Raw genomic sequence first — 22,406 nt, 5'->3', positions numbered from 1 at the left:
TGTAACTGATTTTGCAACTGGTCGACTCACTAAGAAGCGTCATTACTTACATGCCTAGATAATTACTGAAACAAAAATGGCAGTATTTGAATTTCCCTCCAGAAACAAAATGAATGGTATTTGAACATAAACCGTACTCCCCATTCTGTAGGCGAATCTGGAGAAATTCAAGGATACAGCTTCACAAGCTAGTGTAATTGGACTGCCTTAATATGGCATTGTCTGTGAACAAATCATTGGGGGCATAGTCATCACTAGCTCCTTTTTTTTGCAAATCTTTTAATGTATTCAGAATATCTATGCATGCACTCAAACAAGACTTCTGGTGAGATGAACTCCAATAAAAACTAGTAGAAAAGAAATACATTACAAAGTTCTCTGTTAAAATTTTGTCCTATAATATTCCTCTTATAATGGAAGTTTTTATTTTGATGATATCTTATAATGGAAGTTGCCATTTTACAAATGGAAGACCTTCCTGACACTTTTACAAAAGGTACATGTCACAGTGCTGGCCTTTTCCCTATTGACAGAATGGCATAGTGCCAGCTTTTACCCTATTGAAAGCGTGGCTGCATCTCATCCTGGAACAACAATGCAAAAGTGGAGGAGGACAATTGTATCAAAGTGATTATTAATGCTGTGAAGCAGCTATATGTGTTGGATTTAAAATAAAACTTATACTTACGGTCCTGAATTAAATTGTTTTACCGGCTAGTCCCAATTGCAATCATAAGCAGAAAATAATTTTTTCTATAGACTAGGTGTGAGTTTTATTCCAGAAAAAAATCTTTTTATAGAAGATATCTCGAAGAGTTTTTACAAAAGAAGACTCTCAAAGGGTAGTTTTTATCTTTTTTTTTAAATAATGATGTAAGAGTGAGAGATTAAAAAATATAACTGTCTTTTGATAGTTTTATTAGAAATGAACTAAGTCATGCTGACCCATTATGGGTGCCCAACCCAAATCTATTTTCTATCAATATGCAATTAAGAGCTTTCAACATACGCAGCCAAAAACTCCATATCTATTTCATGGTTAAAAATGAACGAAAGATACACTGTGAGGACCACATATATATATATATATTAGGTTAAACCCAATGCTTGCTTTGCCATTAGATCCAAAAAAGGCACATGTAGAATACCCTGCCTCTTGCTTAATCTTGAAGTAGTAATCTAATAATACATCTCCTATAAACTTGTCATCAGGAACTCATCAGCATTCTCTCCATAATTGCTCAGATTTACCATTGAATCAAGCAGGACATGTGCATGTAGAAGGCCACCTACATAAAGCATGAGGATTAAGCAGCCCACTCCTAAAACATCCCCAGTATCCAGCTTAAGGGGAATGGAATGAGGTTAATACTGCATGTAAGCTGTTTTTACCTACATGAGTATGTACATTCAGCTATTAATTCACTTACCACAATTTTGGAAAAATCTTCTTCCCTTTTACCCACCCTCTTTTGCATATTGATCTCCCCACCATCAGAACCCAATACAGCTGTTACCCTAGAACAGGACCTATCCTTCCATTTATTTCATTGCCTAGTAATGCATGCGAAGGGGAAATAAAAACTCTGGCAAGTGGTTTCTTTACTAGCCTGAGGTCAGCTCTAAGATTTTCCAAAAAGAAGAAAAAGGAAAGCAAAGGTAATTTTTCATGTTGATAAACAGAGCATACAGACTCCATGTTTTATTGAGATGATTCACTTCAAAACTTAGTCCAGAGAGGAGGGTAGGCAGTGGTTCTTACCATCTACTGAACAAATTCTCCAGTACAATATCATTAAGAAGAACTCGACTAAATTAACAACGCTAGAGAAAATAATAGACTACATCAGAACGGCAGCAATACTTTGTCCTCCCTACGTGAAAGAAAATTAGGACCTGATGACTCAGGACTATGGAATAATCTCTTGTAGCTGTGTGCTGCCAGTAGCCTCAAACGGCTGAAATTCAGAGCTCCAATGGCTGCAGAATGAAATATCACTCCTGACCAATCTGCTAGGATGTTCTGAAGAATCACCACTGATACTTTGCAGCAACAAGGACTTCCTCGTAGTGTTGAGCGGCATTATCCCAGCTAAGGTCTTGCATCATCCCTCGAGTTTGAAGTCCTCTCCAACTTTCCTTATAATTCCAATATGTGTTCAAACAGTTACCCAATGCATCGATCAGTTTGTGTGCCTCTGCCCGATCAAAGGTCCACCCATAGCCACTCTCCTTGTAAGGATCAAACTGTATGACAGTGTCTCTAAGGCCACCGACGGCATGTGCCACTGGAATTGTACCATACATCATAGCATACAGCTGGTTGAGCCCACAAGGCTCAAACCTTGATGGCATAAGCAAAATGTCTGCACCTGCTGTAATTTGGTGTGCCGTCTTCACTGAGAACCCTACCCATCCCCTGACCTTGTCACAGTACTGACTCTCAAACCTCCGCAGCATATCCTCGAGGTCTGGCCTCCCAGTGCCCAACATAACTAACTGCACATCCTGACCAACAATCCAAGGGATGGCCTCTGCAATGAGGTCCACGCCTTTCTGCTGGTCTAGCCTCCCAATAAAAGCAAGGATGGGAACATCAGCACGGACAGGCAGGCCAAGCTCTCGCTGCAGGGCAGCCTTGCATTGGGGCTTTCCTGCCTGTAGAGTTTCCAATGAATAGTTAGTGTAGCCATCAGATTTAAGGTGTACGTCGAACTCAGGATTCCATTCTTTTGTATCAATCCCATTGACAATGCCTTGGAATTTCCAGTGGTTATGGTTGATGATCTCATGCAGGCCCCAACCACCTTCTGATGTTTTCAGCTCCCATGCATAACCGTGGCTAACAGTAACCACACGGTCGGCAGTCTTCAAGCCAGCAGCAAATATATTGAAGTGATCACCTCCAATTGGGTCATGCAGTTTAAAAAGGTCCATGTAGTAATCCGGCAAATCTATATGGAAGAAATCTTCTACAGGACCACGACCCTGGAAGACAAATCAGGATTAGAATCTGAAAGAACAAGACTCCCTGGCTTATCGCATATAGCTTGAATGCTCCAATATGAATATAATATGAATACTACCTCACCATGTATATGGAACCCAAGTACCTTAGCAGGATCCTTGGAAAGCATGTCCTCTTTAGTTTCAAGTATGCCAAAACTAACAATAATTTGGAAGATCATTTCCATCTCAGATGCCTAAGCATTAGTTTTGGGGTGGGGGTTGCCAAACCAGCAATGAAATACATACACCGTGCAAAAAATGGCACAAATCTCACAGTTTATGGTTTAATGTTTCATAGTTTTCATTCATTTATAAGACCATAACCCCCCTAAGCATTTCCCTTTTAGTAAATAACTAATGAAATTAAAAGGTTGGCAACTCGTAACAAGATAATTAAAAGTATGCTTGAAGGAATTATCCAATATGCTGAGATGCTCATGTCGCGGACCTAGCCAACATATATTTGAATAGGTATATGCCAGAAATTGACCAAGGGAGCAAAGGGATTCAACATCAGGCTTGGATTTAAACCAATTTAGAAGACTGGTACAAGTTGGTAAAATAAATCTTGGAGATATGATCAAATATGGCTGATATCATCAAATCCAGGCATACTTGGAAGGACCCGCATCAAGATCGATTACAGACCCTATTCAATCGAAAGGAGATTACTTCTACGACCACTTTGTACATTTGTATCAAATCAAATCTTGCCAAATGACAAGGATGATTCTTTTCTATGATTATTTTCCTTATTTGTAAAAAACCTCTTAAACTTTTAGCAAGAAACGAATGTAGATGCATTCACGGGTAGGTTCAAAGGATCTTACTACTATAAATAGGGGTGCCTAGTCATTATAAAAGCCATCTTGAGTGGAATTAAATTTCTATTTCTCTATTATTTTGTAAGTTTGAGAGCTATTTTTGTTGTTGCTCTCTTCAGCCTATCTTGCTACCCCATTGTTGGATAGGTCTTCTTCCTCAAGGAGAAAGATCTCCATGCGCACTATATTCCAACTACCAGGAATATAAAATGCTGAATATGAAATCAAGTATTAGGAAACCTAATAAGCTCAAACTAGATTTACATATAATAGAGAAGATCAAGTCCAGGTCTGATTCTAGATCATATTTACTTCTAAGAAAGGTTGTGTTTTCAAAGAATTAAGCCGCTTATGCATAAAGACAACAAGTCTTGGTTTTAACAATAACTAGTTTGATGTACTGCCTTTTCTATGTTTGTCTATTCGGATGGATGAATCATTTTAGACTGCATGAAGTTTCCTTGGCACAACTAATATTAGATACGAGACGATATAAACTGGATTACCTTTTGGTATAGTTGAAAGTAACATCCCTGGGAGACAGGTTTATGAATTATGCCAATGACTAGGTAAATGACATAGCTGCAAGTTTGGCACAAGGGAATGTTAAATCTAATCAAGGAGGCACCAGTTACTTGAGTAAGATCCATTAGGAAGGACCCACAACCTAGTCAAATGTGGCCAAGCAAGCATAAATGCTATAATGCCAAATTCTGAATACACATAATTAACTAGAACTGACAAATAAAACAACCATAAAATTAGAGGACTAACCTGGTGGGCTATGTTGTGTATCACCAGAACAGATCGGGCAAATTTCATCAAGCCATTGTCACGATAGTATGCCTTCAGATAAACTGGTAAGAGTGCAGTGTGCCAATCATTTGCAATGAAAGCCAAATTCCCATCTCCATAGCAGACACCACCACATGGAACATGCCAAGGAACCTGAGAGCAACTAATTAGCCTTCATAAAAATTAATCTGAAACAATAAGATATACTTAAAGAAATCAATAAATAGAATCCTTAATACATGCACACCTCGTTGTGAGAGGAGATAAGACTCACACAGATATCAGAAAGGGGAAATATCTATAAATATCCTAACTTAATTTATACTAGCTTTGATATAGATATTCGTCTATAAGACTTTAACATTTAAAGATAATCCAACAGGAACAGCAAAGGTATCTGGTTCACAGCATAATTTTTCGGATGAGGAAAGCTATGGCATTATGGTGATATCATATAATTCCTATTATGAAGTAATCCATGATTTTGTGTAAAGAATGAGATAACTAAACACGGTTTAGCTTTTGGAAGGATAATATAGAGTGATAATTGACTACCAACTAGTAAAGAGAAACCAGAAAAACAATTATTCAGCAAGGTGACTACACAACTCATTATATTCCTAACATGTCAAGAGCTTGAATCAATTAAAAACACGTTTCAAAAAGCTCAGGCTCTACCTCATTGAGCCACTTTAAATTTATGCACATAATAGAGATGCAAATCCATGTAGAAAGAGAAAACTGGGAAAACCACAAAAAGAACAAAGGGAAAACACACATCTAGAAAGGTGAGGCAAAAGTTTGGCTGTTCAAGCATGGGTTGCTTCTAAAAATTCTGAAAATAGAAAACCTTTGACTTGGAGTGTTTTCAGATTAAAGACCAAGAAAACAAGTATGACAGCTAAACTAATTCAGGATCTGCAAAGAAGGAAAATGGGGTAAATAAAAGAAATATAGTGGCCTTTCGTAATTTCTGATAGATTAAAGTGCTTCTAGTCGCAAGGAATATAGAGTAAGTTTCCCTTGACCAACAAGCCCCTTTCCATCTACATGGGGTTTGAAGTCAACTTTCTAACTAAAGATTGCATACCCAACTGTCACAGCCTAAGTGCTGTAAATAAGTTGGTCTTCTGTGATAAAGATTGTGTATCTTTTCAAATATTTACCAAGAATCTGCGAGATATGATTTTCAACATAAGACAACTTCATGAGTCAGGCTACAAATAATAATATGCCGGAAAAGAAAAGCATCATTACATAATGTCCACGACACAAAATGTCAATTTATGCCTGCCTCAAGAACAATGTGTCTTAGGAGCTTTTGATTTCTAATCTTGAGGCAGCACTAAAACAGCATTCAGATGCTTAACATGTGGACTTGCCTCCTGCATAATATCCTAACAAGTGCAGAACACTTGTGAATTTTCTCAGTTAGGATTATTTTATAAAATTTCATCAGCATGGATCAGTTGATTTGATGAGTTTGTTCAGACTTGAAGAATACCTCTACAGCTGCCCTGCAGAACAAAACCATCCGTTTTAGTACCTCCTGTATGCAAGTAGAGACCAAAGTTACAACATAATCAGAATATAAAACTGGTTAAGGGCATATATATAAAAATGGCATACTTCAATTGAGAGATTGCTAAGGACTCGTTTGGTTTGCGGGAAGAACTTTTCTTTCCAGGAAATAACTTTCTGGAAAGTTATTTTCTAAGAATAGAATTTTGACATGCTTAGGTGATGGTGGGAAAGCGATTTATTGTAAAGTGGCTAATGTTTGGTTGAGCATCCATGTTTTTGAAAAATTGTATAGAATACCTGTTATACCCTTAATAGATATAAGACCATACCTTTTTTTCTCATAAATTTTATATAAATAATAATATTATATTAATATAAATATAATATTAATATATTATAATATAATATTATATCATAATAATTTATTATATTATGATACTAATATATATTAATATTATATTAATATAACACTAATATTTTAATATAATAAATTTATTAATATAGATATAAATATAATATTAAACATAATATTATATTAATATAAATATCAATATATTAATATAAATACTATATTAATATAAATATTAAAATATAATAAATATAATAATAATATTATTAGCATTATGTTAATATTCAGTGTTTCATCCTAATCATTATATCATTAATCAATAATTCATCCTAACCATCCATTGATATTAACAAAATCTTAACTGTGGATCTTAAAGAGTACTTTTGGAAAGAAAAAAGGTCCATCAATTTTCATCCCATGGGAAGTCTCAAAACCCACCTCCCTCATGAGTTTCCACTTCCCATGAAACATGGGAAGTGTCTTTCCATGGAAAGAGATTTTTCCATTCTCTTTCCTCTTAAAACTCCAATAAAAAAAGAGATCCCTTCTCCACTTCCCGGAGAAGAGATGGGAAGTGTCTTTCCATGGAAAGAGATTTTTCCATTCTCTTTCCTCTTAAAACTCCAATCAAACAAGAGATCCCTTCTCCATTTCCCAGGAAGTGCCTCTTCCCCCTCCACTTCTCATGAACCAAATGATTTCTTGAGATTAATTGAGGGGAAAGAACTCGTAAGCAGAAGAGATTATTTTCTACAAATATAAAGCACGCAGGTTAATGAGAATTTACCAGCCGGACTCCCCCATAAATGTTATGCTGGTGGTGATGAAAAAGGTTATTATCAATGAACACAAAATCCACACCATCAATGTAGGCATGAAAGTAAATTACTTCCAAATCCTGCACCGTAAATAGCACAGAAACAATGAAGTTAAACATGTACCTTGTTGTGCTAGCCAAGCTACTCATGATATAACAGCCACATACCTGCCCATTGACCTTGTAGCGTTTGCGAACTCCTATGTCCTGAGCTTCAGCATAGTTACCATACCTCGGTGCCACAACCTAAAAGAGTAAATAAAAAGTGTGCAACCTATTAATTTCGTAACAGAACTCCATAGTTTAATGTTCCTTAAAGACCAGAAAGACCAGTTCCCCCAGTCTCCAAAATGCAATTCCAGTATTTTGATCTGAACTTGCTAATCAGTATCACCTATGGCAATGTAGCTATAATCATAAATATGAATGATTCAGATTGCAACCTGCAATTTTTGAGAAATAAAATCTAAAAGAAATACCATAACTCGATGGCCTCTTCTGGCCAAAGCCTTTGGCAAAGCTCCAGCAACATCCCCAAGTCCACCTGCAGAAAATTCTACATGTCATTATAGCATATTTGAATTACAAAGACACTTTAATTGGTGCTAATGAAAGCTCAAAGAAAATTTGATAAAATAATCTTAATTAAAAATTGAGAAATTATAGAGCATATGCTTGCAGGATCAGAAAATGGGACAGAAAATTAGATATGTAAAAATACAGCTATTGAAATTATAGATATACAAAGCCATAGTTAAATGTAAATGCCTGTTTTAGACCAAGGGGCACATTCTGCTGCTACCACTACGACATTCATGACATTTGCCCCAGCCAAGGGAGGGGCATCCATGTTTCCTTCCTCAGAATCTACATCATCTTCTGCATCTGTATTGTCTAGCTTTGCTCCCAATGGGTCCTCAAGAATTACATCTTTTGCATCATATGTTTCCGAGGATGCTAAGAGAACTTGTGATGCAGTCTTAGACGCAGCTGCTTCCGGATCAGCTTCTCTGGTTAATCCAATACCAGCTGCAAATGCTCGTTCCACTTGTGTGTTCCTACCAGATTCCATCTCTTTATTAAGAAAAGTTCCATTGGCACTACCAGGTGGAGTCTCTGATATCATAGCTTCACTTGATTGGGAAAAACTGTCAGCAACAATACTGCTCTTGTATCTTCCAGTAGGCCATCCACTGCTTGGACTTAGATTCAGATTTGAGGTTTCATCACTCTTAGCATAAGAAACCATATCCTCTTCTGCTCTAACTTCACTATTTATTAGAGACGAGTCAAGATTTCTTCTTTCCACAACCTGCAACAGCTTGAGAAAGTCAAAAGGATGCACGTTCAACAGTAGATTACATAGGTCAATAAGATAAATCAGACATGAGAATAAATTGTTATAGGTTGCTGGTGAAAGACATTAGGTAAGATATATGTTCACTCAAACATTAAAATAATAATAACATCAGCTTAAACAACATTAAAGGAATTAACACTAGTTGTGAGTTGGAAAATAAGGCTAAGCTGGTTTATGTTGAGCATAGCATACATTAGTCTATGTGCATCAAAAAATTTATGCTAGATGGCCACATAATCTAACAATAACTACCGAAGAAATTCACTGATGATGATGAAAAGTACCAGAAAGCATCTTGTAAAATGTTGTAAAGCAAAGCATGCTATAATGTCCAATCAGTTTATGGGATTGCATAATTTCAATCAATATTGTATACTGAACATATCATCATTTTTTATGTTTCTTGATAACTAGAATGGGTGGATGACCAACAGAATAGGGTCTCTTGTATCCACACAAGAGAGCTTTACCAACTAAGCCGGTTCACACCCTCCAACTTTAAGGAAAATATTTTACTTATGGAACACAGATGAACAAAAGCTTTTCCTCAAGAAATAATGCGGGCCACTGCTAGCATCAAATTCCATTAAATTAGTATATTGGTTGCCATGAAGGTACTGCTTTCCAAAATCTGGTTAACAACTACTTCCAGAAAAATCCTGTACAGCCTCCATCAACTTCCATGCAACTGCAGAAATTTTACTAGGTGTTGCACTTAAATTTCACTGTTCCATTTTAATCTCCCTGATGCAGCCACTTGGATTAATATATTTATTGGAAACCTCACTGACATCATGCTAAATGTTGGCAAAAGCAATAAATGACCAAGTAAAGGTTTTCCCAGAATTTACTTGAAGCTGGAACATGAGAAAGGCAGGGCTCTAAATTTTCACATCCTCTATGGAAAAATAGGTTTAGGCGTTCAGTTGTATTTTAGGGCCTATGCCCTAAAGGTGATATTTTATTTTACTGAGAGGAGTGTTGAATTGTCTACTAACAAACTTTTCCACATGATCTACGCCTATGAATGACAACCAACAATGTGATATCCTTATCTGTAGATAATCTTTCTCCTCAATGTAAAAAATTGAGATAGCTGCTATGGATTCATTTGCTCCTTTGTCGAAATTGGATGTATTGTTTCCAATAAATAGATAATGATAACTGGGTACCTTTCTAATCCACTGCCCTTCCCACATCCCTCTAAAGCAGGATACATTGCGTTGCTTCCCTCCACCTCCTCCATGAAGCCCCTAATAACTGTTCATCCATCAATGACATGTTTTGTTTCTCCATCATATAACTCCACAACCCACTTCTGATGTCCTGCCCTCCACCTACCCCCAATCCCGCTTCATCAATCAGCGCAAACCCATGGACCTTACTGGTTATTGGAGATAGTCAAGCTCATTTGGCTTAAAGTCGAACTAGGGGATTAGGCTTAGGTTGTGCTTGGACCTTGGTTCTGGGAAAAATTCAAGTTTAGCCCATCCTGAAGCCTAACAAAAATAATTTAAGCGCTCTAGCAAGGATTGGCCCTATCCAAACCTAACCTATTTCTAGCCCCACTTGCACGGAAGTGTCATTTGATATAATACTTAAAAATCTGTGCTGACGGCAGATTAAACTTTTTGAAGTGCCCATGATGAGCATCCCCAATTAGAGTCACTCCAGTTTTGAGGTGCCAATAAGTGCTCACCAGTCCTGAAAACTCACATCTTTGAGAAATAATACTTTTTCAATGACTCAACATTGTAAATAATGAAAATATGAATTTTTTGACTCTTTTGCTTTCTATTTAATTTGACTAAGCATGCAATTCTTTTAGAATGAAGCAAATGAAAACACTATTAGATGATACGTCATCCTGCAATTTTTTTTTTTGGTTTAAGTCATCATGTGATATTCATTTACTTATTCCAACCTCTTTCATTAATATCTATCCAGATTTTTTTTTTTTTTTTTGTGGTCTAGCATATGAAATTATGTGTGTATACTTCTAATTTGACACTAGGGCTAAAGCTTGCATACTACTAAAGCAAGTTTGATTACAAAAACATTTAAACCGAAAATTCATGTCACTAAACATGGAATACTAAATTCTGAAATGGTTACAAACTGGTCCATGAACGATCATTCGAAGTGATGGACTTACCAGCCGTGATCATTACAAAGGACAAAGCTACCACATCAAAATTGCTGTTAGGGAGGAAAATCAATAATATTGCTTATGTAGCTTATCCTTTAGAGCTTTTTGAAGAAGGCTCTACCACCAATAAGTTCATCAGAAATCATATTTTTTTTAAGATTTCTTCTGTATACATCAAGAAACCCCAAAGTCATCAACATAACCTCGATATGATTTATGATCTATAAGTAGCCAAATTAGTTTCAATCATAGTTTATATGTATCCTAAGTTGTCCAAATCAAAATTAATTGTCTGGTTAGCTACTTTATATGACCTATGATATAATTCAGCATTCATGATCTGATAAATGCACAAAGTAGAGCATGATATTTCATAGCTTCCAATCTATGCTGGACTCTCCTCAAGAACTTACCAATTGCAAATGGTAATGAAGGTTAAATATATGTTGATTTCTTAACTCATAATGAACTGTTCACTCCAATAACTCAAACAACACACGATGAGTAATCCAATGATGAATAACAAACTCTGATATCTGAATAAGGAATTTTTTCCTAAAGATATCACAGGCTTAAAGTTTTACAAGTCTCACTCAGGAGCATCAATGGACATAGGAGTTTGACTGAAACTAACATCACAAGAGAAGCAAACCAAATATATTAAGGATACAGCCTCATTTTAATTCTTATGCAAAAATTATGAAGAACAATGCAAAACTTCTTTCAATGGTCAATATAGTACACAAAAACTACGAAAACAAACCACCTATTTTGGTTAAAAATTTTTCTTTTCCTAAATGTAGCACTATCCAGTTGAGCAGAAGTAGGACTAAAGACAACATCCTTGCAAGTTCTTTGTGTGGCTTTACTGGGCAAGTCTAGCTAATCTTGACTTCAAAATTCTTTCTTCTTCTCCTTTCACGATGAAAACTCTGCAACCAGTATACACAAGACGATTTCATCGTTTCGGTTAGAGTCTGTTCTGAACTTATAGCAGATACATTCATACATGATATATACAAACATACATACACATATCAAGATTCAATTGGGACAAAATTAGAGAACTCCTGCATTATGTATCCAAAAACTAGTCAATTCTGAACCTTCTACAAAACTGTAGATATAACAAGAAGATGACTTGCAGAGAGATACAGAGAGAGAAAGAGAGAGAGAGAGGTGCCTTCTGAAGCAGCTCCTTCTGCATTGCCCGAACCTTCTCGCTCTTATCGACGGCTGCCTGAAGGGCATCATCACCATCATTTATTCCCCCATCATCCCCGCCCTCCTCACCCTCAAAGCTGCCACCTTTTCCAATGGCGTGCAAACCCTTCTTCCCTTTCTCTCCACCAACTAACGAAGGACCCACCAAAATCTCGCCTCTTCTGACCCTCGGAAACCTCACTTTACGAGCACTTCCATCGAAATCAGCAGGACTCGCTCGACAAAATGCGGCAGAGGACGGCCTGCCACGGCAGACGGCTCTGTTCTGAAAGAGAACAGAATTACTCCCACTCGACAATTCGAGGAGGAAACGAAGAGATCCAAGCGATGCCATCTCTCTTCCTGCTGTTTATCTTCACAAAGAGAGAGAGAAAAATGAGTTTTTTTGGGTACAGTGAACAAACTTCAAGAAAGCAGAGACGAAGGCAGAATCAGGGAAGGAGATCGGGGTGGCTGCATTTGGGGAGGGAGGGTGGGAAGTAGAGGGCAAGAGGGAAGCCGGCATCCCTCTGTGATGGGTTCACAGAGAGGGAAGGCCAAGGGAATTTGAGGTTTCGATCTTCCGGGTGACAGGTGAAGGAAAGCCAGAGAATTGTGGGGGGTGAAGGGATTGAGAGGCCACAGTGGTTCCTTGTAGAAAGAACGAGTCCAGTCTGTTGTTTGCATTTGAGAACAGGCTTGAGAACGTGGAGATAGAAGAGGGGAGGTTGCCACTCAAAATATCTTATGGTGGGCTCAGGGGCTTCTCAATTATTTTTGATGGAAACAATTGAAACATTCTAACCGTCCATTAGATTGGAATAATTAAAAAATTTTAATATTAGTAGATCATCAAATCTATTAATTTTTTTTATTTTATTATTTTTTTAAAAATCGATCAACTATCCTCATCCTGAAATCTTATTTATCGCACCATCCTTTCTCTCATCTCTCCCCTCTCCACATCGTCCGCCTCCTTGCTGCTGCCTTGATGTCGCACATCATTTATCTTCTCCTTCTTTGTCTTCAACACATCTCACCATCACCTCCTCCTCCTCTCCTTAGCAGATGGATCAGGAGATAATTTTTGGATTATATGAACATATGATTGTATTTTGATATTTTGCAGCAATTAAAGTATACTCGAAAAATATATTTTTATTGATATTATTTATCAATGATGGTCACATTGGTGTCTTATCTGCTTGAAATGATTTTGTTGTAATTTATACCCGCTCGTTGCTTGCTTATCTAAATTCCTATGTGTTTAGAATTTTAATTATAATGAAAACAAAATGTAAGAAAAAAGTTTAGTTATTCTGATGGAAAAAAGAAATACTCTCATCATGGTCGGAAAAAAGCCATCAAAATCAATGTTTATAAGTGGCTAAGTAGAAAATCAATGATGAAAAAAGCAAAAAAAGAATAAACTTATCCAACTGCTTGGTGATGTTTTCTCGTGCATACCCAATGCTAATATTAGTAATTCATAGAAATATATCTTTTAATCGAGTTTATTATGATATATAAGATAGGTAGGATATGACATTGAATTTATCCTCTTTTTTTTTTTTTTCCAAGTATTTCTATTTGCTAATATGATAACACAAGTATTTCTATTTGCTAATATGATAACATTGTCTTAATATCCTTTTCTAAGAAAAAATATGTATAATAGGGCTTTTTTTTTCGGGGTAAAGTGTACTGGGGATTATATTAGAGTAAAAGAGACGGTCTAAATATGTGTTTACAAACAGAGCCAAATGAAGCATTACGTCATACGAAGGATCTGGATGCAAATGAACTATTGCACGAAAGTGAGAAGGAAACAACAACAAAAGGTATAATTTAGAGAGCCCCAACCAAGTTGATATGCAATTTCTTGAAATCTTTGTGACCATCTGCTTTGAGTTGTTTGCATGAACGCCAGTAAGAGAGGCGAAACAGTAAATTCTCCTAGAGCAAAGACACCAGCTGAGTTCCAAGGGACCTTCAGTAAATTGCTCTGCTGTTGAAGGTATAGAATATGAGGTCTGAAACTTGGGCATAGAGATATTTGTTACATTTTCCTACAGGCAAAAGCTTACAGAAATGGAATGATCATATGGAGAACAATAAACAGGCTGCCAGGATTTGAGATATTGATACAGCACAGCACCATTGAGTGTAAAGAGGAAGCAGGCATCTTGATAGAAAATTTGCTGAACGGGTGACAGTAGAATATGAATGTAGTGCTACAGCAGTCATACTGAGAGATCTGTTTTAAGGTGTAAATACTAGAAGGGCAAAGGAAAAGAAGTTGAGTTAGCAGTATATCAAACAGATCCCACCAAAAGTCGAAGACATGAAGAGGAGGTAGCTTCATAATCATTGAATCTATCCTGAAATGGTTGAGCGAAAAGTATATACTTGATGGCAGTTTGTCTTCATAAAGTAGCTGTACTAATTATGATCATAAGCTTGAAGGAAGGCAGGTTGACTCTTTTCTTTTCATGCATGTGTATAACAATAGAGGAATAATCACAACTGGCCAAACCATGAAAGAGTAAGAACTTCCTAGCCATCATAGTATAGAAATTATAGATTGTTGAGCATAAAAGTCTTCCCTGTAATTGATAAAATATGAAGGTGAAAGTATAGTATAATATCAATATTAACCGCTTAAAGACCCACCGGTTAAGACATCGCTAAACACAGGCACATTGATTTATTAAATCGAGGCTATGCAAGAATGTATTAGTAAATATTTTTTCTTTTTTACTTTCTTTTATAGGAAATAGGGTAAGAAATATGTATCCACAAAAAATCTTTGAAAATTGAAGCAATTTTTTTTTTTTAACATCGGATTAATTAGGACTGAAATCGGATTAGATACGGATTGGATACTAGCATAGCCATATTCATATTTGTTTTGTCTGGCGAATATAAATACGGATATGGATATTATTCGGATAAAAAAATTCATATCCATATTTGTTTTAAACGGATACAGATACAATTTGGATACTGAAAATATGGATATAATTATGGATATAATTTAGATAATTAAATTTTATAACTATAAAATCAAAGATATCACTAAATATATAATAAACCAAGTCAATAATATGTTTATATGATGTATATTTTTTTAAAAAATTTAATAAGTGATATATAAAATTATATAGGATTATATATAGATTCGGATATTCGGATTCGGATGAGATAGTTATTTATCTATATCCATTTTTCTTTGACGGAAATGGATACGAATACAGATATTAGTCGGATCCTGAAATTTTTATTCATATTCGGATTGATCGGATATGAAAATAAATTTGAACGGATAATATCTATATTACTTTCATCCCTATGATTAATGGAAATACCTCTTCATGCAAAGCCTCCCTGAAATGGTCTAAATCAGTTATCCTATGAACCGCAAGGATAAAGTTAGCAATTTGGCCTCAAATTATCGACGGAACCCTCTGTATCGCACTAAAAACGGGGTTGATTCCTTTCGAGAGTAGTTGTTGGGGAAACATTCAGCACTCTTTGTTAATTGGGTTCCTTGTTGGACCATTCTCTATTTTGCCAAACATTCGACACTCTATTTAAGGTTTGAGCAGCTTCATTTTTTGTGTAATAGAAACCTGTAAAAGATCAGCCAAAGGCTTTGAAAAAGATACTGCTTTTTTTTAGTAGCAGAAAAAGATATTGCTTGAAAGAAGGCCTGGTAAAAGATACAACTTCTGGGACTTGGGAGAATTAGTGCTTTACAGGCATGGAAAACGAGAAGCCTAAGGACCAGGTCTTACTGCAAATAACTCATCCATTTAAATGAGAAGATAAAATCTTGTGGAGATTAGGAGCACTTATTTCTAACAGGCATGCACCCAAGGAGAGGATAAGCCTGTTGCATTGGCAAACGAGATTTATATCTTAAAACTATGAAGAGAGAAGCATAGAAGGAAAATAAGACAAATCAGAAGTAAAATAATAAAGTACGTGGAATTAGCCAGTCTGTTGTGTTCAGAGCAAATAAGTAATGAACAAGAACGAGACGACACTATGAGAATCCTCGTCACCTTTCGATTTCCTTTCTGTCATCCTCTAAATGACTAAGGATACATAAAATAATTAATAAATTAAGATTTATGAAGACAATGACACTCTTCTAAGACTCGTTTGGTTCATGAAAATAGGGGGGCAAAGAAGTGTGGTAGATGAAAAAATGGAGAAATATCTCATATGTAGTTGGAGTTCACAAATAAGGGACATGAGAAAATAATTTTTTTATAAAAATAAAAATTTTATATTTTATGAAAAAAAAACTTATGTGGAATATGGTATAGGTCAATTTTCATCATTGTCTAAAGCAAAATTTTGTACTGTATCGGAGCATCCTATTAGTTAGTCGATTTGGACTTAGTTTATTTAGATGAAAGTGAACTTCCTCGAGAAAGACTTTCTGCAATTAGAAAATAAGAATATAACCTTCCGTGATGCTGCATCGCCTTTACATTTTGATTTCACATTGAAGAGGTGCTATGGCGGAGCATATCGACAAATGTCATTATTGTTATGCCAACCATCAGGCCTCTCGGTTTGGTTTAAGCACTGGCTGGGCCATTCATTCTAGATCTTGTCAAAACTATCGTGGCCCAATCATGTATAGACCGATAAATTGGGCTTTAGGCTTAAGGGAAGGAATTGTAAATTTTTTTTTCAAAAATATTATTAAGCGGTGGAATAGGATGAGGATTTTCTCTTTATTAAGGGCACAATAAATATTTTATATATCTTTTTTTATAAAAATAGATATTTAAATAAATATAAACTATTTTATAATATATCATTTTTTTCATAATCAATCAAATATATAAAAAAATCACTTCATAAAAAAAAAAATTCAATAAGAAAAAAATACTCCCTGGATGTTAGCCGTACATAAAACTAATTCTATATCACCTTATTTTATAGCAAAAAAAGATAATGATGAGGGAATATTAAATCATTGTCCCAAATCATCTGACATGATCCGCGTGCATAATTCACATGCCCCTCTTGTTACTGTTGGCGCGATTCCAACTACCACCTAATTTTAACCACCAAGCTCCTTGTTCATCATAGGACTCTTCATAAAAAATTGTGAAACAAAAACCCAAAACACGTTTCTCCACATGAAGCATAACGAGAAGGAGAAAAAGAAAAAAAAAAAAGGAAAGGAAGAAAGGAAGAAACCTTTATATGATATGAAAATTTTTAAGTTATTACAATAGCTGCTTTGCTACTATGGCAAAAGTTACACAAGGAGTAAGTATTGAGCAGATACTTCTATGGATGGTCTGTTCCATTGGTGGCCACTGTTCCATTGGTGGCCTCTGTTCCATTGATTGTCTTGTACCCAAGCTTTTTAATGATCTCATTTGCGATCAACTCATTAGCTCTGTCTGTCGGATGATACTCATCCCAAAAGACATACTTGCTTCTGTCTTTGCATAGAGTTGATAAAGGAGTGCATGTGAGAGTTGGTCGAATCCGTCCCAAGGAGCAACATGGTGCAGCCGAGTTGTTAAAACCTGCCATCATCCAAACAGACCGATCACTGAACCAGAAGGAAGAAGAAGAAGAATAAAGCAGAAGCCAAACAGCATAATCTTTGTCAACAAAAAGCCAATAAGGTGGACTCACCATACTTGGAAGGCTGATCGATGAGCTGCTGGAAAAAATCATATGCATCCCCAAATTTGAAGGTGGCATTAGGAAGGCTGCTTGATAGGTTCTCTATAAGCTGGATTGCTTGTTTGTTGAAGGTCATGGCAAGTTTGTTCGTCGACTGCTGACAACCCCCTGAGGAAGTCATGAAGCGCTGCAATGGAATGCAACCCATAGGTCCTAGACCGAAGAACGTCAGCTGCCGAGCCCCCATGCTATGCAGTAGCTATATATTGAGAGATCCAAAAGGGTAGAGGATGAAACAGAAGTTGCAAATTAGCTAATTGGTGTGATTGAATCACCAGTGTAAGATGTGGTCTAAGAGGTTTCTGTTATCTTACTCTGAGCTGAGCCTCAAGTGTACTTATTAGGTACCTAACGAAGGTTTCTCCGTTGTAGGTCCATGAGTCAGTGTACAAAGGGAGGAGGTAGTTGTTGATGAAGTCATTGCTTCCCATCGCAACCACATAGCGAGCTTCTCTGAAGAATTCGTCGGCGGCCTCATCACCAATCTTCATCCTTATCAACTTTTGGGTTCCTTGGAACAGTTCAATCTGCTTGTAGAGGGAAAACCTCTGTATCTGCATCACATGATGAGATCCCATGGAATCATTGGTATTCCTTCATGGAGATGAAGAGCTAAGTGTTTCCCAAGTTGCATGGGTGAATTCAACTTACAAACAATGAAGAGGTTTCGTTCAGAATTCCACCGCCACCAGATGCATAGTTCACTCCGTTCTCAAGTATCGTATCCTCATCCAGTGAGGGGTCTAGAAATGCTGGTGGCCTTGGGAGACCCATGCTGTCTCCTGGAAAGTAGCTAACATCAGTCGGTATGATGAGAAACAGAGTTTGTGATTGATTACAAGAAGGGATAAAAGAATTACCTACTATGTCAGCAACAGTGCGACCATTGCAGAATCTCCCGTTGGGCATTCCACTGCCAAAGTCGATCCCATACCACGGCAGTGCTGCCCGAGCCAAGCTCTTGGTTAGATAATTGTTGTTCCCGGCATCAGACAAGGAGTCTCCAAAGATGAACTGCACAACTTTGCAGGAACATCTATTGTTTGCAAGACCAAAGACTACCAACCAAGCCATGGCCATGGCTAGTTTCACATTCTTTTGCTCCATTGCAATGGCCTCTAGAGGAACCGAGTTCTGGTTAAAAGGCAAGTTTGATAGGCTTTGGAAGAGACTGGTTCAATTTAAACTCATGCAAGAGAACTACCGCAGTACTATTGGTAGTATGGGAACCTGAGCAGTTGAGACTCTTGGGAGTTTTGAGAGGTGAGAAGCAGGAAAACTTGGTGATATTTTTTGTACTTTACTGGGGATGAGATTTCATGGGAAGGCCATTGTGAGATAATGAGTAGGGGGGTTAGGAAAAGTTGCGCACCAACCACTGGACCTACTCCAACCTACAACCAGTTTCTAACATGAGACATTCCAAAGTCTTGGTTTACCGGCTCGTGAGGAGTTGGCCTAATGGATTTCCTTGATGACCTGCTTGTTCTGATCAAATATTATATACGATTAAATTTTGTGCGCTTGAACTATAAGCTTGAGTCATCACATATATTTAATACAAAGCAAGGAAACATGCAAAGAATTCTAATGTTAACACTTACATTTCTATGAAAAAGATAGGAAGACCCATCCCTACATTTCTTCGTGTCAGCACATTTGAAGTTCTAAATATAATTATACTCTAATTTTTTACATCAAAGTATTGCTCTTTGTATTAGTGATAACTGTTCTTGAAAGAACTAATGATCTTGTTCAAAATCAGCCACAGTTCAATTTAGTAGTAGGATCAGCAACTACTCCCGATCCGTCATACATGGACAAATGCCATGATATGATGAGAGAGGAGGATATCGATCTCCATGATAAGCCCAGAAGTCCCAAGTGCTAAGCAAAGGGGTGAGATGACTGGGACAAGCTCCAATTTATCACAAGACAATTAACTTGAAAGAACAAAAAAAATGGTTGGTGGATAGAACATAGGATTAAATTCCAATTGATTTCTAATGCATGACCTAACCTAGCAATGGACAAAAACTCTTTCTCATAAACATCGTCTAAATTAATTAATCATGTATGTAGCAAAGTGAACTCTAAAATGGAATGATAATTACTTAAAGTTATAACTTACTCTATGGATGCGCAATATTATAAATCAAACTCAAACCAAAATAATGAAGTTCATAATGAACACCATAAAGCTGAACAAAGGAACAGCTAGGGTTGGAGATGGGCTTGGGTGGCCCAAGGCCTGTAGGGCCGAACTGGCATCTGGTTGGGTCTCAGATCAGGTCCAAAAAGGTTCATATTCAGGGTTGCTCAGGTTATACAATCCTGTTGCGGCCAATCGCCTCGTCGCCCGATCGCCGGGAAGCGTGCACCTGCAAAAGGAAGTCCGCACTGACCGGAGGCGGCTCCGGCGGGGACCCTCCGACGGTCAATTCAGAGAGGTGACTGGGCAACAGTGAAATGCAGACAGAGAGCTCTGAGAAAGAGAGAGGGAGGGAGAGAGGAGCGAGCCTGCGTATGTGGGAGAGACGGGCGGATCGACCCCTTGCACTGTTGCCCTCCCCGGTATATATAGTGGAGCTAGGTATGGCGCCGTCATTAATGGCGCGGACAAGTGAGGAACTGTCAACTCACTGTGGACTGTCAGAGCCGCCGTAAAAACGTCATGTCGCCGTGTGGCCGTCCAATCACCAGGGTTGACCCGGCTCTCGGCGGGACCATGTCCCTAGGTAACTGCGCCGCATGTCCGTGTCAGAGCTGACGACGTCTGGCGGCTGTACGGTGGTTGGAGGAGCCGACCGACCCAAAGTCGGTAGCCAGCTGAGTGGCGTCGGGCCCCTCCATTGGTCGGCGAGCATCATGTTGCGAGAGTCGGCCATCAGACTTCCTGGCCGGAGTCGGCCAGTCGGTCGGTCGGAGTCGGCCAGTCGGTCGGTCGGCCAGTCGGAGTCGGCCATCAGACTTTCTGGCCGGAGTCGGCCAGTCGGTCGGTCGGGGTCGGCCGGTCGGCCAGTCAGGGTCGGCCGTCGGGGTCGGCCGTCGGGGTCGGCCAGTCGGAGTCCGCCGTCGGGGTCGGTCGTCGGGGTCGGCCAGTCGTCCGTCGGGGTCGGCCGGTCGGCCAGTCAGGGTCGGCCGTCGGGGTCGGCCAGTCGGTCGGCCAGTCAGGGTCGGCCGTCGGAGTCGGCCAGTCGTCCGTCGGGGTCGGCCAGTCGAAGTCGTCCGGTCGGCCCCTTCGACCGTAAGTCGGTCGGTGGGGATTCCCCAACAGTTGCCCCCCTCCACTCCTGAGCCCGATGTCGTGTTGGCTCGTGTGAACACGTGGGCGATGGCTTCGGACGAAAGGAGTGGTGTTCCGTCTTTTCCTGCCCCGACTCTGGCGATCACATCAACGAACGATCCAATATCGGTCGTCCCGACTGTAGGTCGAGCATGCACGTCGGGTCGGAGGTCGGCCAACCCCGAACGTTGCTCGTTGACACGATCATTCCGCAGAATCTGTTGTCGAGTAGCATCCGACGTATAGGATAACGATGGCAAGTCGAATATCCATTGTCCAGCCCTTGGTCGGACGTATGCGTCGAGATGTATGATAAACGGCGGCAAGCCGAATATCCTTCGACCGGTCGTGACCAGATCGGTATGTCGCGAATGCGACTGCGGTCGTCTTGGCGTTTTGCCCTTCTTAGTCGAAGCTAAGTCGGCAAGTTAGCCAGCCGCATTAGTCGAAGCCCTTTGCCTTCAGAGGCCGAGGCCGTCAGTTTCGGCGATCAATGATCGAGCCGTTGATTCGGCGATCGACGATCGGCCATGTTGGTCGAAGCCTTTTGCCTTCAAAGGCCGAGGCCGTCGGTTTCGGCGATCGATGATCGAGCGGTTGATTCGGCGATCGACGATCGGCCATGTTGGTCGAAGCCTTTTGCCTTCAAAGGTCGAGGCCGTCGGTTTCGGCGATCGATGATCGAGCCGTTGAGTCGGCGATCGACGATCGGCCATGTTGGTCGGAGCCTTTTGCCTTCAAAGGCCGAGGCCGTCAGTTTCGGCGATCGATGATCGAGCGGTTGATTCGGCGATCGACGATCGGCCATGTTGGTCGAAGCCTTTTGCCTTCAAAGGCCGAGGCCGTCGGTTTCAGCGATCGATGATCGAGCCGTTGAGTCGGCGATCGACGATCGGCCATGTTGGTCGAAGCCTTTTGCCTTCAAAGGCCGAGGCTGTCGGTTTCGACGATCGATGATCGAGCCATTGATTCGGCGATCGACGATCGGCCATGTTGGTCGGAGCCTTTTGCCTTCAGAGGCCGAGGCCGTCGGTTTCGGCGATCGATGATCGAGCCGTTGAGTCGGCGATCGACGATCGGCCATGTTGGTCGGAGCCTTTTGCCTTCAAAGGCCGAGGCCGTCGGTTTCAGCGATCGATGATCGAGCCATTGATTCGGCGATCGACGATCGGCCATGTTGGTCGAAGCATTTTGCCTTCAAAGGCCGAGGCCGTCGGTTTCGGCGATCGATGATCGAGCCGTTGAGTCGGCGATCGACGATCGGCCATGTTGGTCGGAGCCTTTTGCCTTCAGAGGCCGAGGCCGTCGTAGATTCTCCGCTCCTTCGATATCTATCAGGATCTGCGCACGAGGAGCGGGGAGAGGG

At 39.2% G+C, this 22,406-nt stretch overlaps 2 protein-coding genes across 4 annotated transcripts; both read right to left on the bottom strand.

The window, feature by feature from the left end:
* Positions 1–1,649: 1,649 nt before the first annotated feature.
* On the bottom strand, positions 1,650–12,608 carry LOC105058547 (soluble starch synthase 2-2, chloroplastic/amyloplastic). 3 transcript variants are annotated; one of them, XM_010941501.4, is made up of 8 exons: positions 12,011–12,608; positions 8,087–8,630; positions 7,798–7,862; positions 7,487–7,564; positions 7,289–7,399; positions 6,133–6,177; positions 4,608–4,781; positions 1,650–2,988 (listed from the first exon to the last, which is right to left on the bottom strand). In XM_010941501.4, the coding sequence occupies exons 1-8, from the start codon at positions 12,383–12,385 to the stop codon at positions 2,032–2,034; spliced, it is 2,349 nt and encodes a 782-aa protein (XP_010939803.2). In that variant the 5' UTR covers positions 12,386–12,608; the 3' UTR covers positions 1,650–2,031. The 3 variants fall into 3 exon arrangements, with proteins under 3 accessions (XP_010939803.2, XP_019710784.2, XP_073105137.1); XM_019855225.3 differs by having other exon boundaries at positions 8,087–8,639; positions 12,011–12,547; XM_073249036.1 differs by having other exon boundaries at positions 7,289–7,564; positions 12,011–12,547.
* A 4,621-nt stretch (positions 12,609–17,229) lies between these two features.
* LOC105058546 (GDSL esterase/lipase At1g74460) lies at positions 17,230–19,032 on the bottom strand. The gene is made up of 5 exons (XM_010941499.4): positions 18,615–19,032; positions 18,406–18,536; positions 18,069–18,308; positions 17,704–17,953; positions 17,230–17,591 (listed from the first exon to the last, which is right to left on the bottom strand). Exons 1-5 carry the CDS (start codon positions 18,859–18,861, stop codon positions 17,347–17,349), a joined length of 1,113 nt encoding a protein of 370 aa, XP_010939801.1. The 5' UTR covers positions 18,862–19,032; the 3' UTR covers positions 17,230–17,346.
* Positions 19,033–22,406: the final 3,374 nt, after the last annotated feature.

Source organism: Elaeis guineensis, chromosome 15 (assembly GCF_000442705.2).
Source record: "Elaeis guineensis isolate ETL-2024a chromosome 15, EG11, whole genome shotgun sequence".
NCBI lineage: Eukaryota > Viridiplantae > Streptophyta > Magnoliopsida > Arecales > Arecaceae > Elaeis > Elaeis guineensis.
The sequence above is the reverse complement of the archived record's forward strand: the minus strand, read 5'-3'. Positions and strand labels throughout refer to the sequence as shown.

Coding starts and splice junctions, on each gene's coding strand:
- LOC105058547 (XM_073249036.1), bottom strand. CDS start 12,385: ATGGCATCGCTTGGATCTCTTCGTTTCCTCCTCGAATTGTCGAGTGGG. Junction 7,565..7,797: donor GAAGAGGCCATCGAGTTATG/GTATTTCTTTTA, acceptor TTACTCTTTTAG/GTTGTGGCACCGAGGTATGG. Junction 4,782..6,132: donor TCTGCAGGGCAGCTGTAGAG/GTATTCTTCAAG, acceptor AGTTGCTCTCAG/GTTCCTTGGCATGTTCCATG.
- LOC105058546 (XM_010941499.4), bottom strand. CDS start 18,861: ATGGAGCAAAAGAATGTGAAACTAGCCATGGCCATGGCTTGGTTGGTA. Junction 18,537..18,614: donor CACTGTTGCTGACATAGTAG/GTAATTCTTTTA, acceptor GCTACTTTCCAG/GAGACAGCATGGGTCTCCCA. Junction 18,309..18,405: donor ACGAAACCTCTTCATTGTTT/GTAAGTTGAATT, acceptor CATGTGATGCAG/ATACAGAGGTTTTCCCTCTA.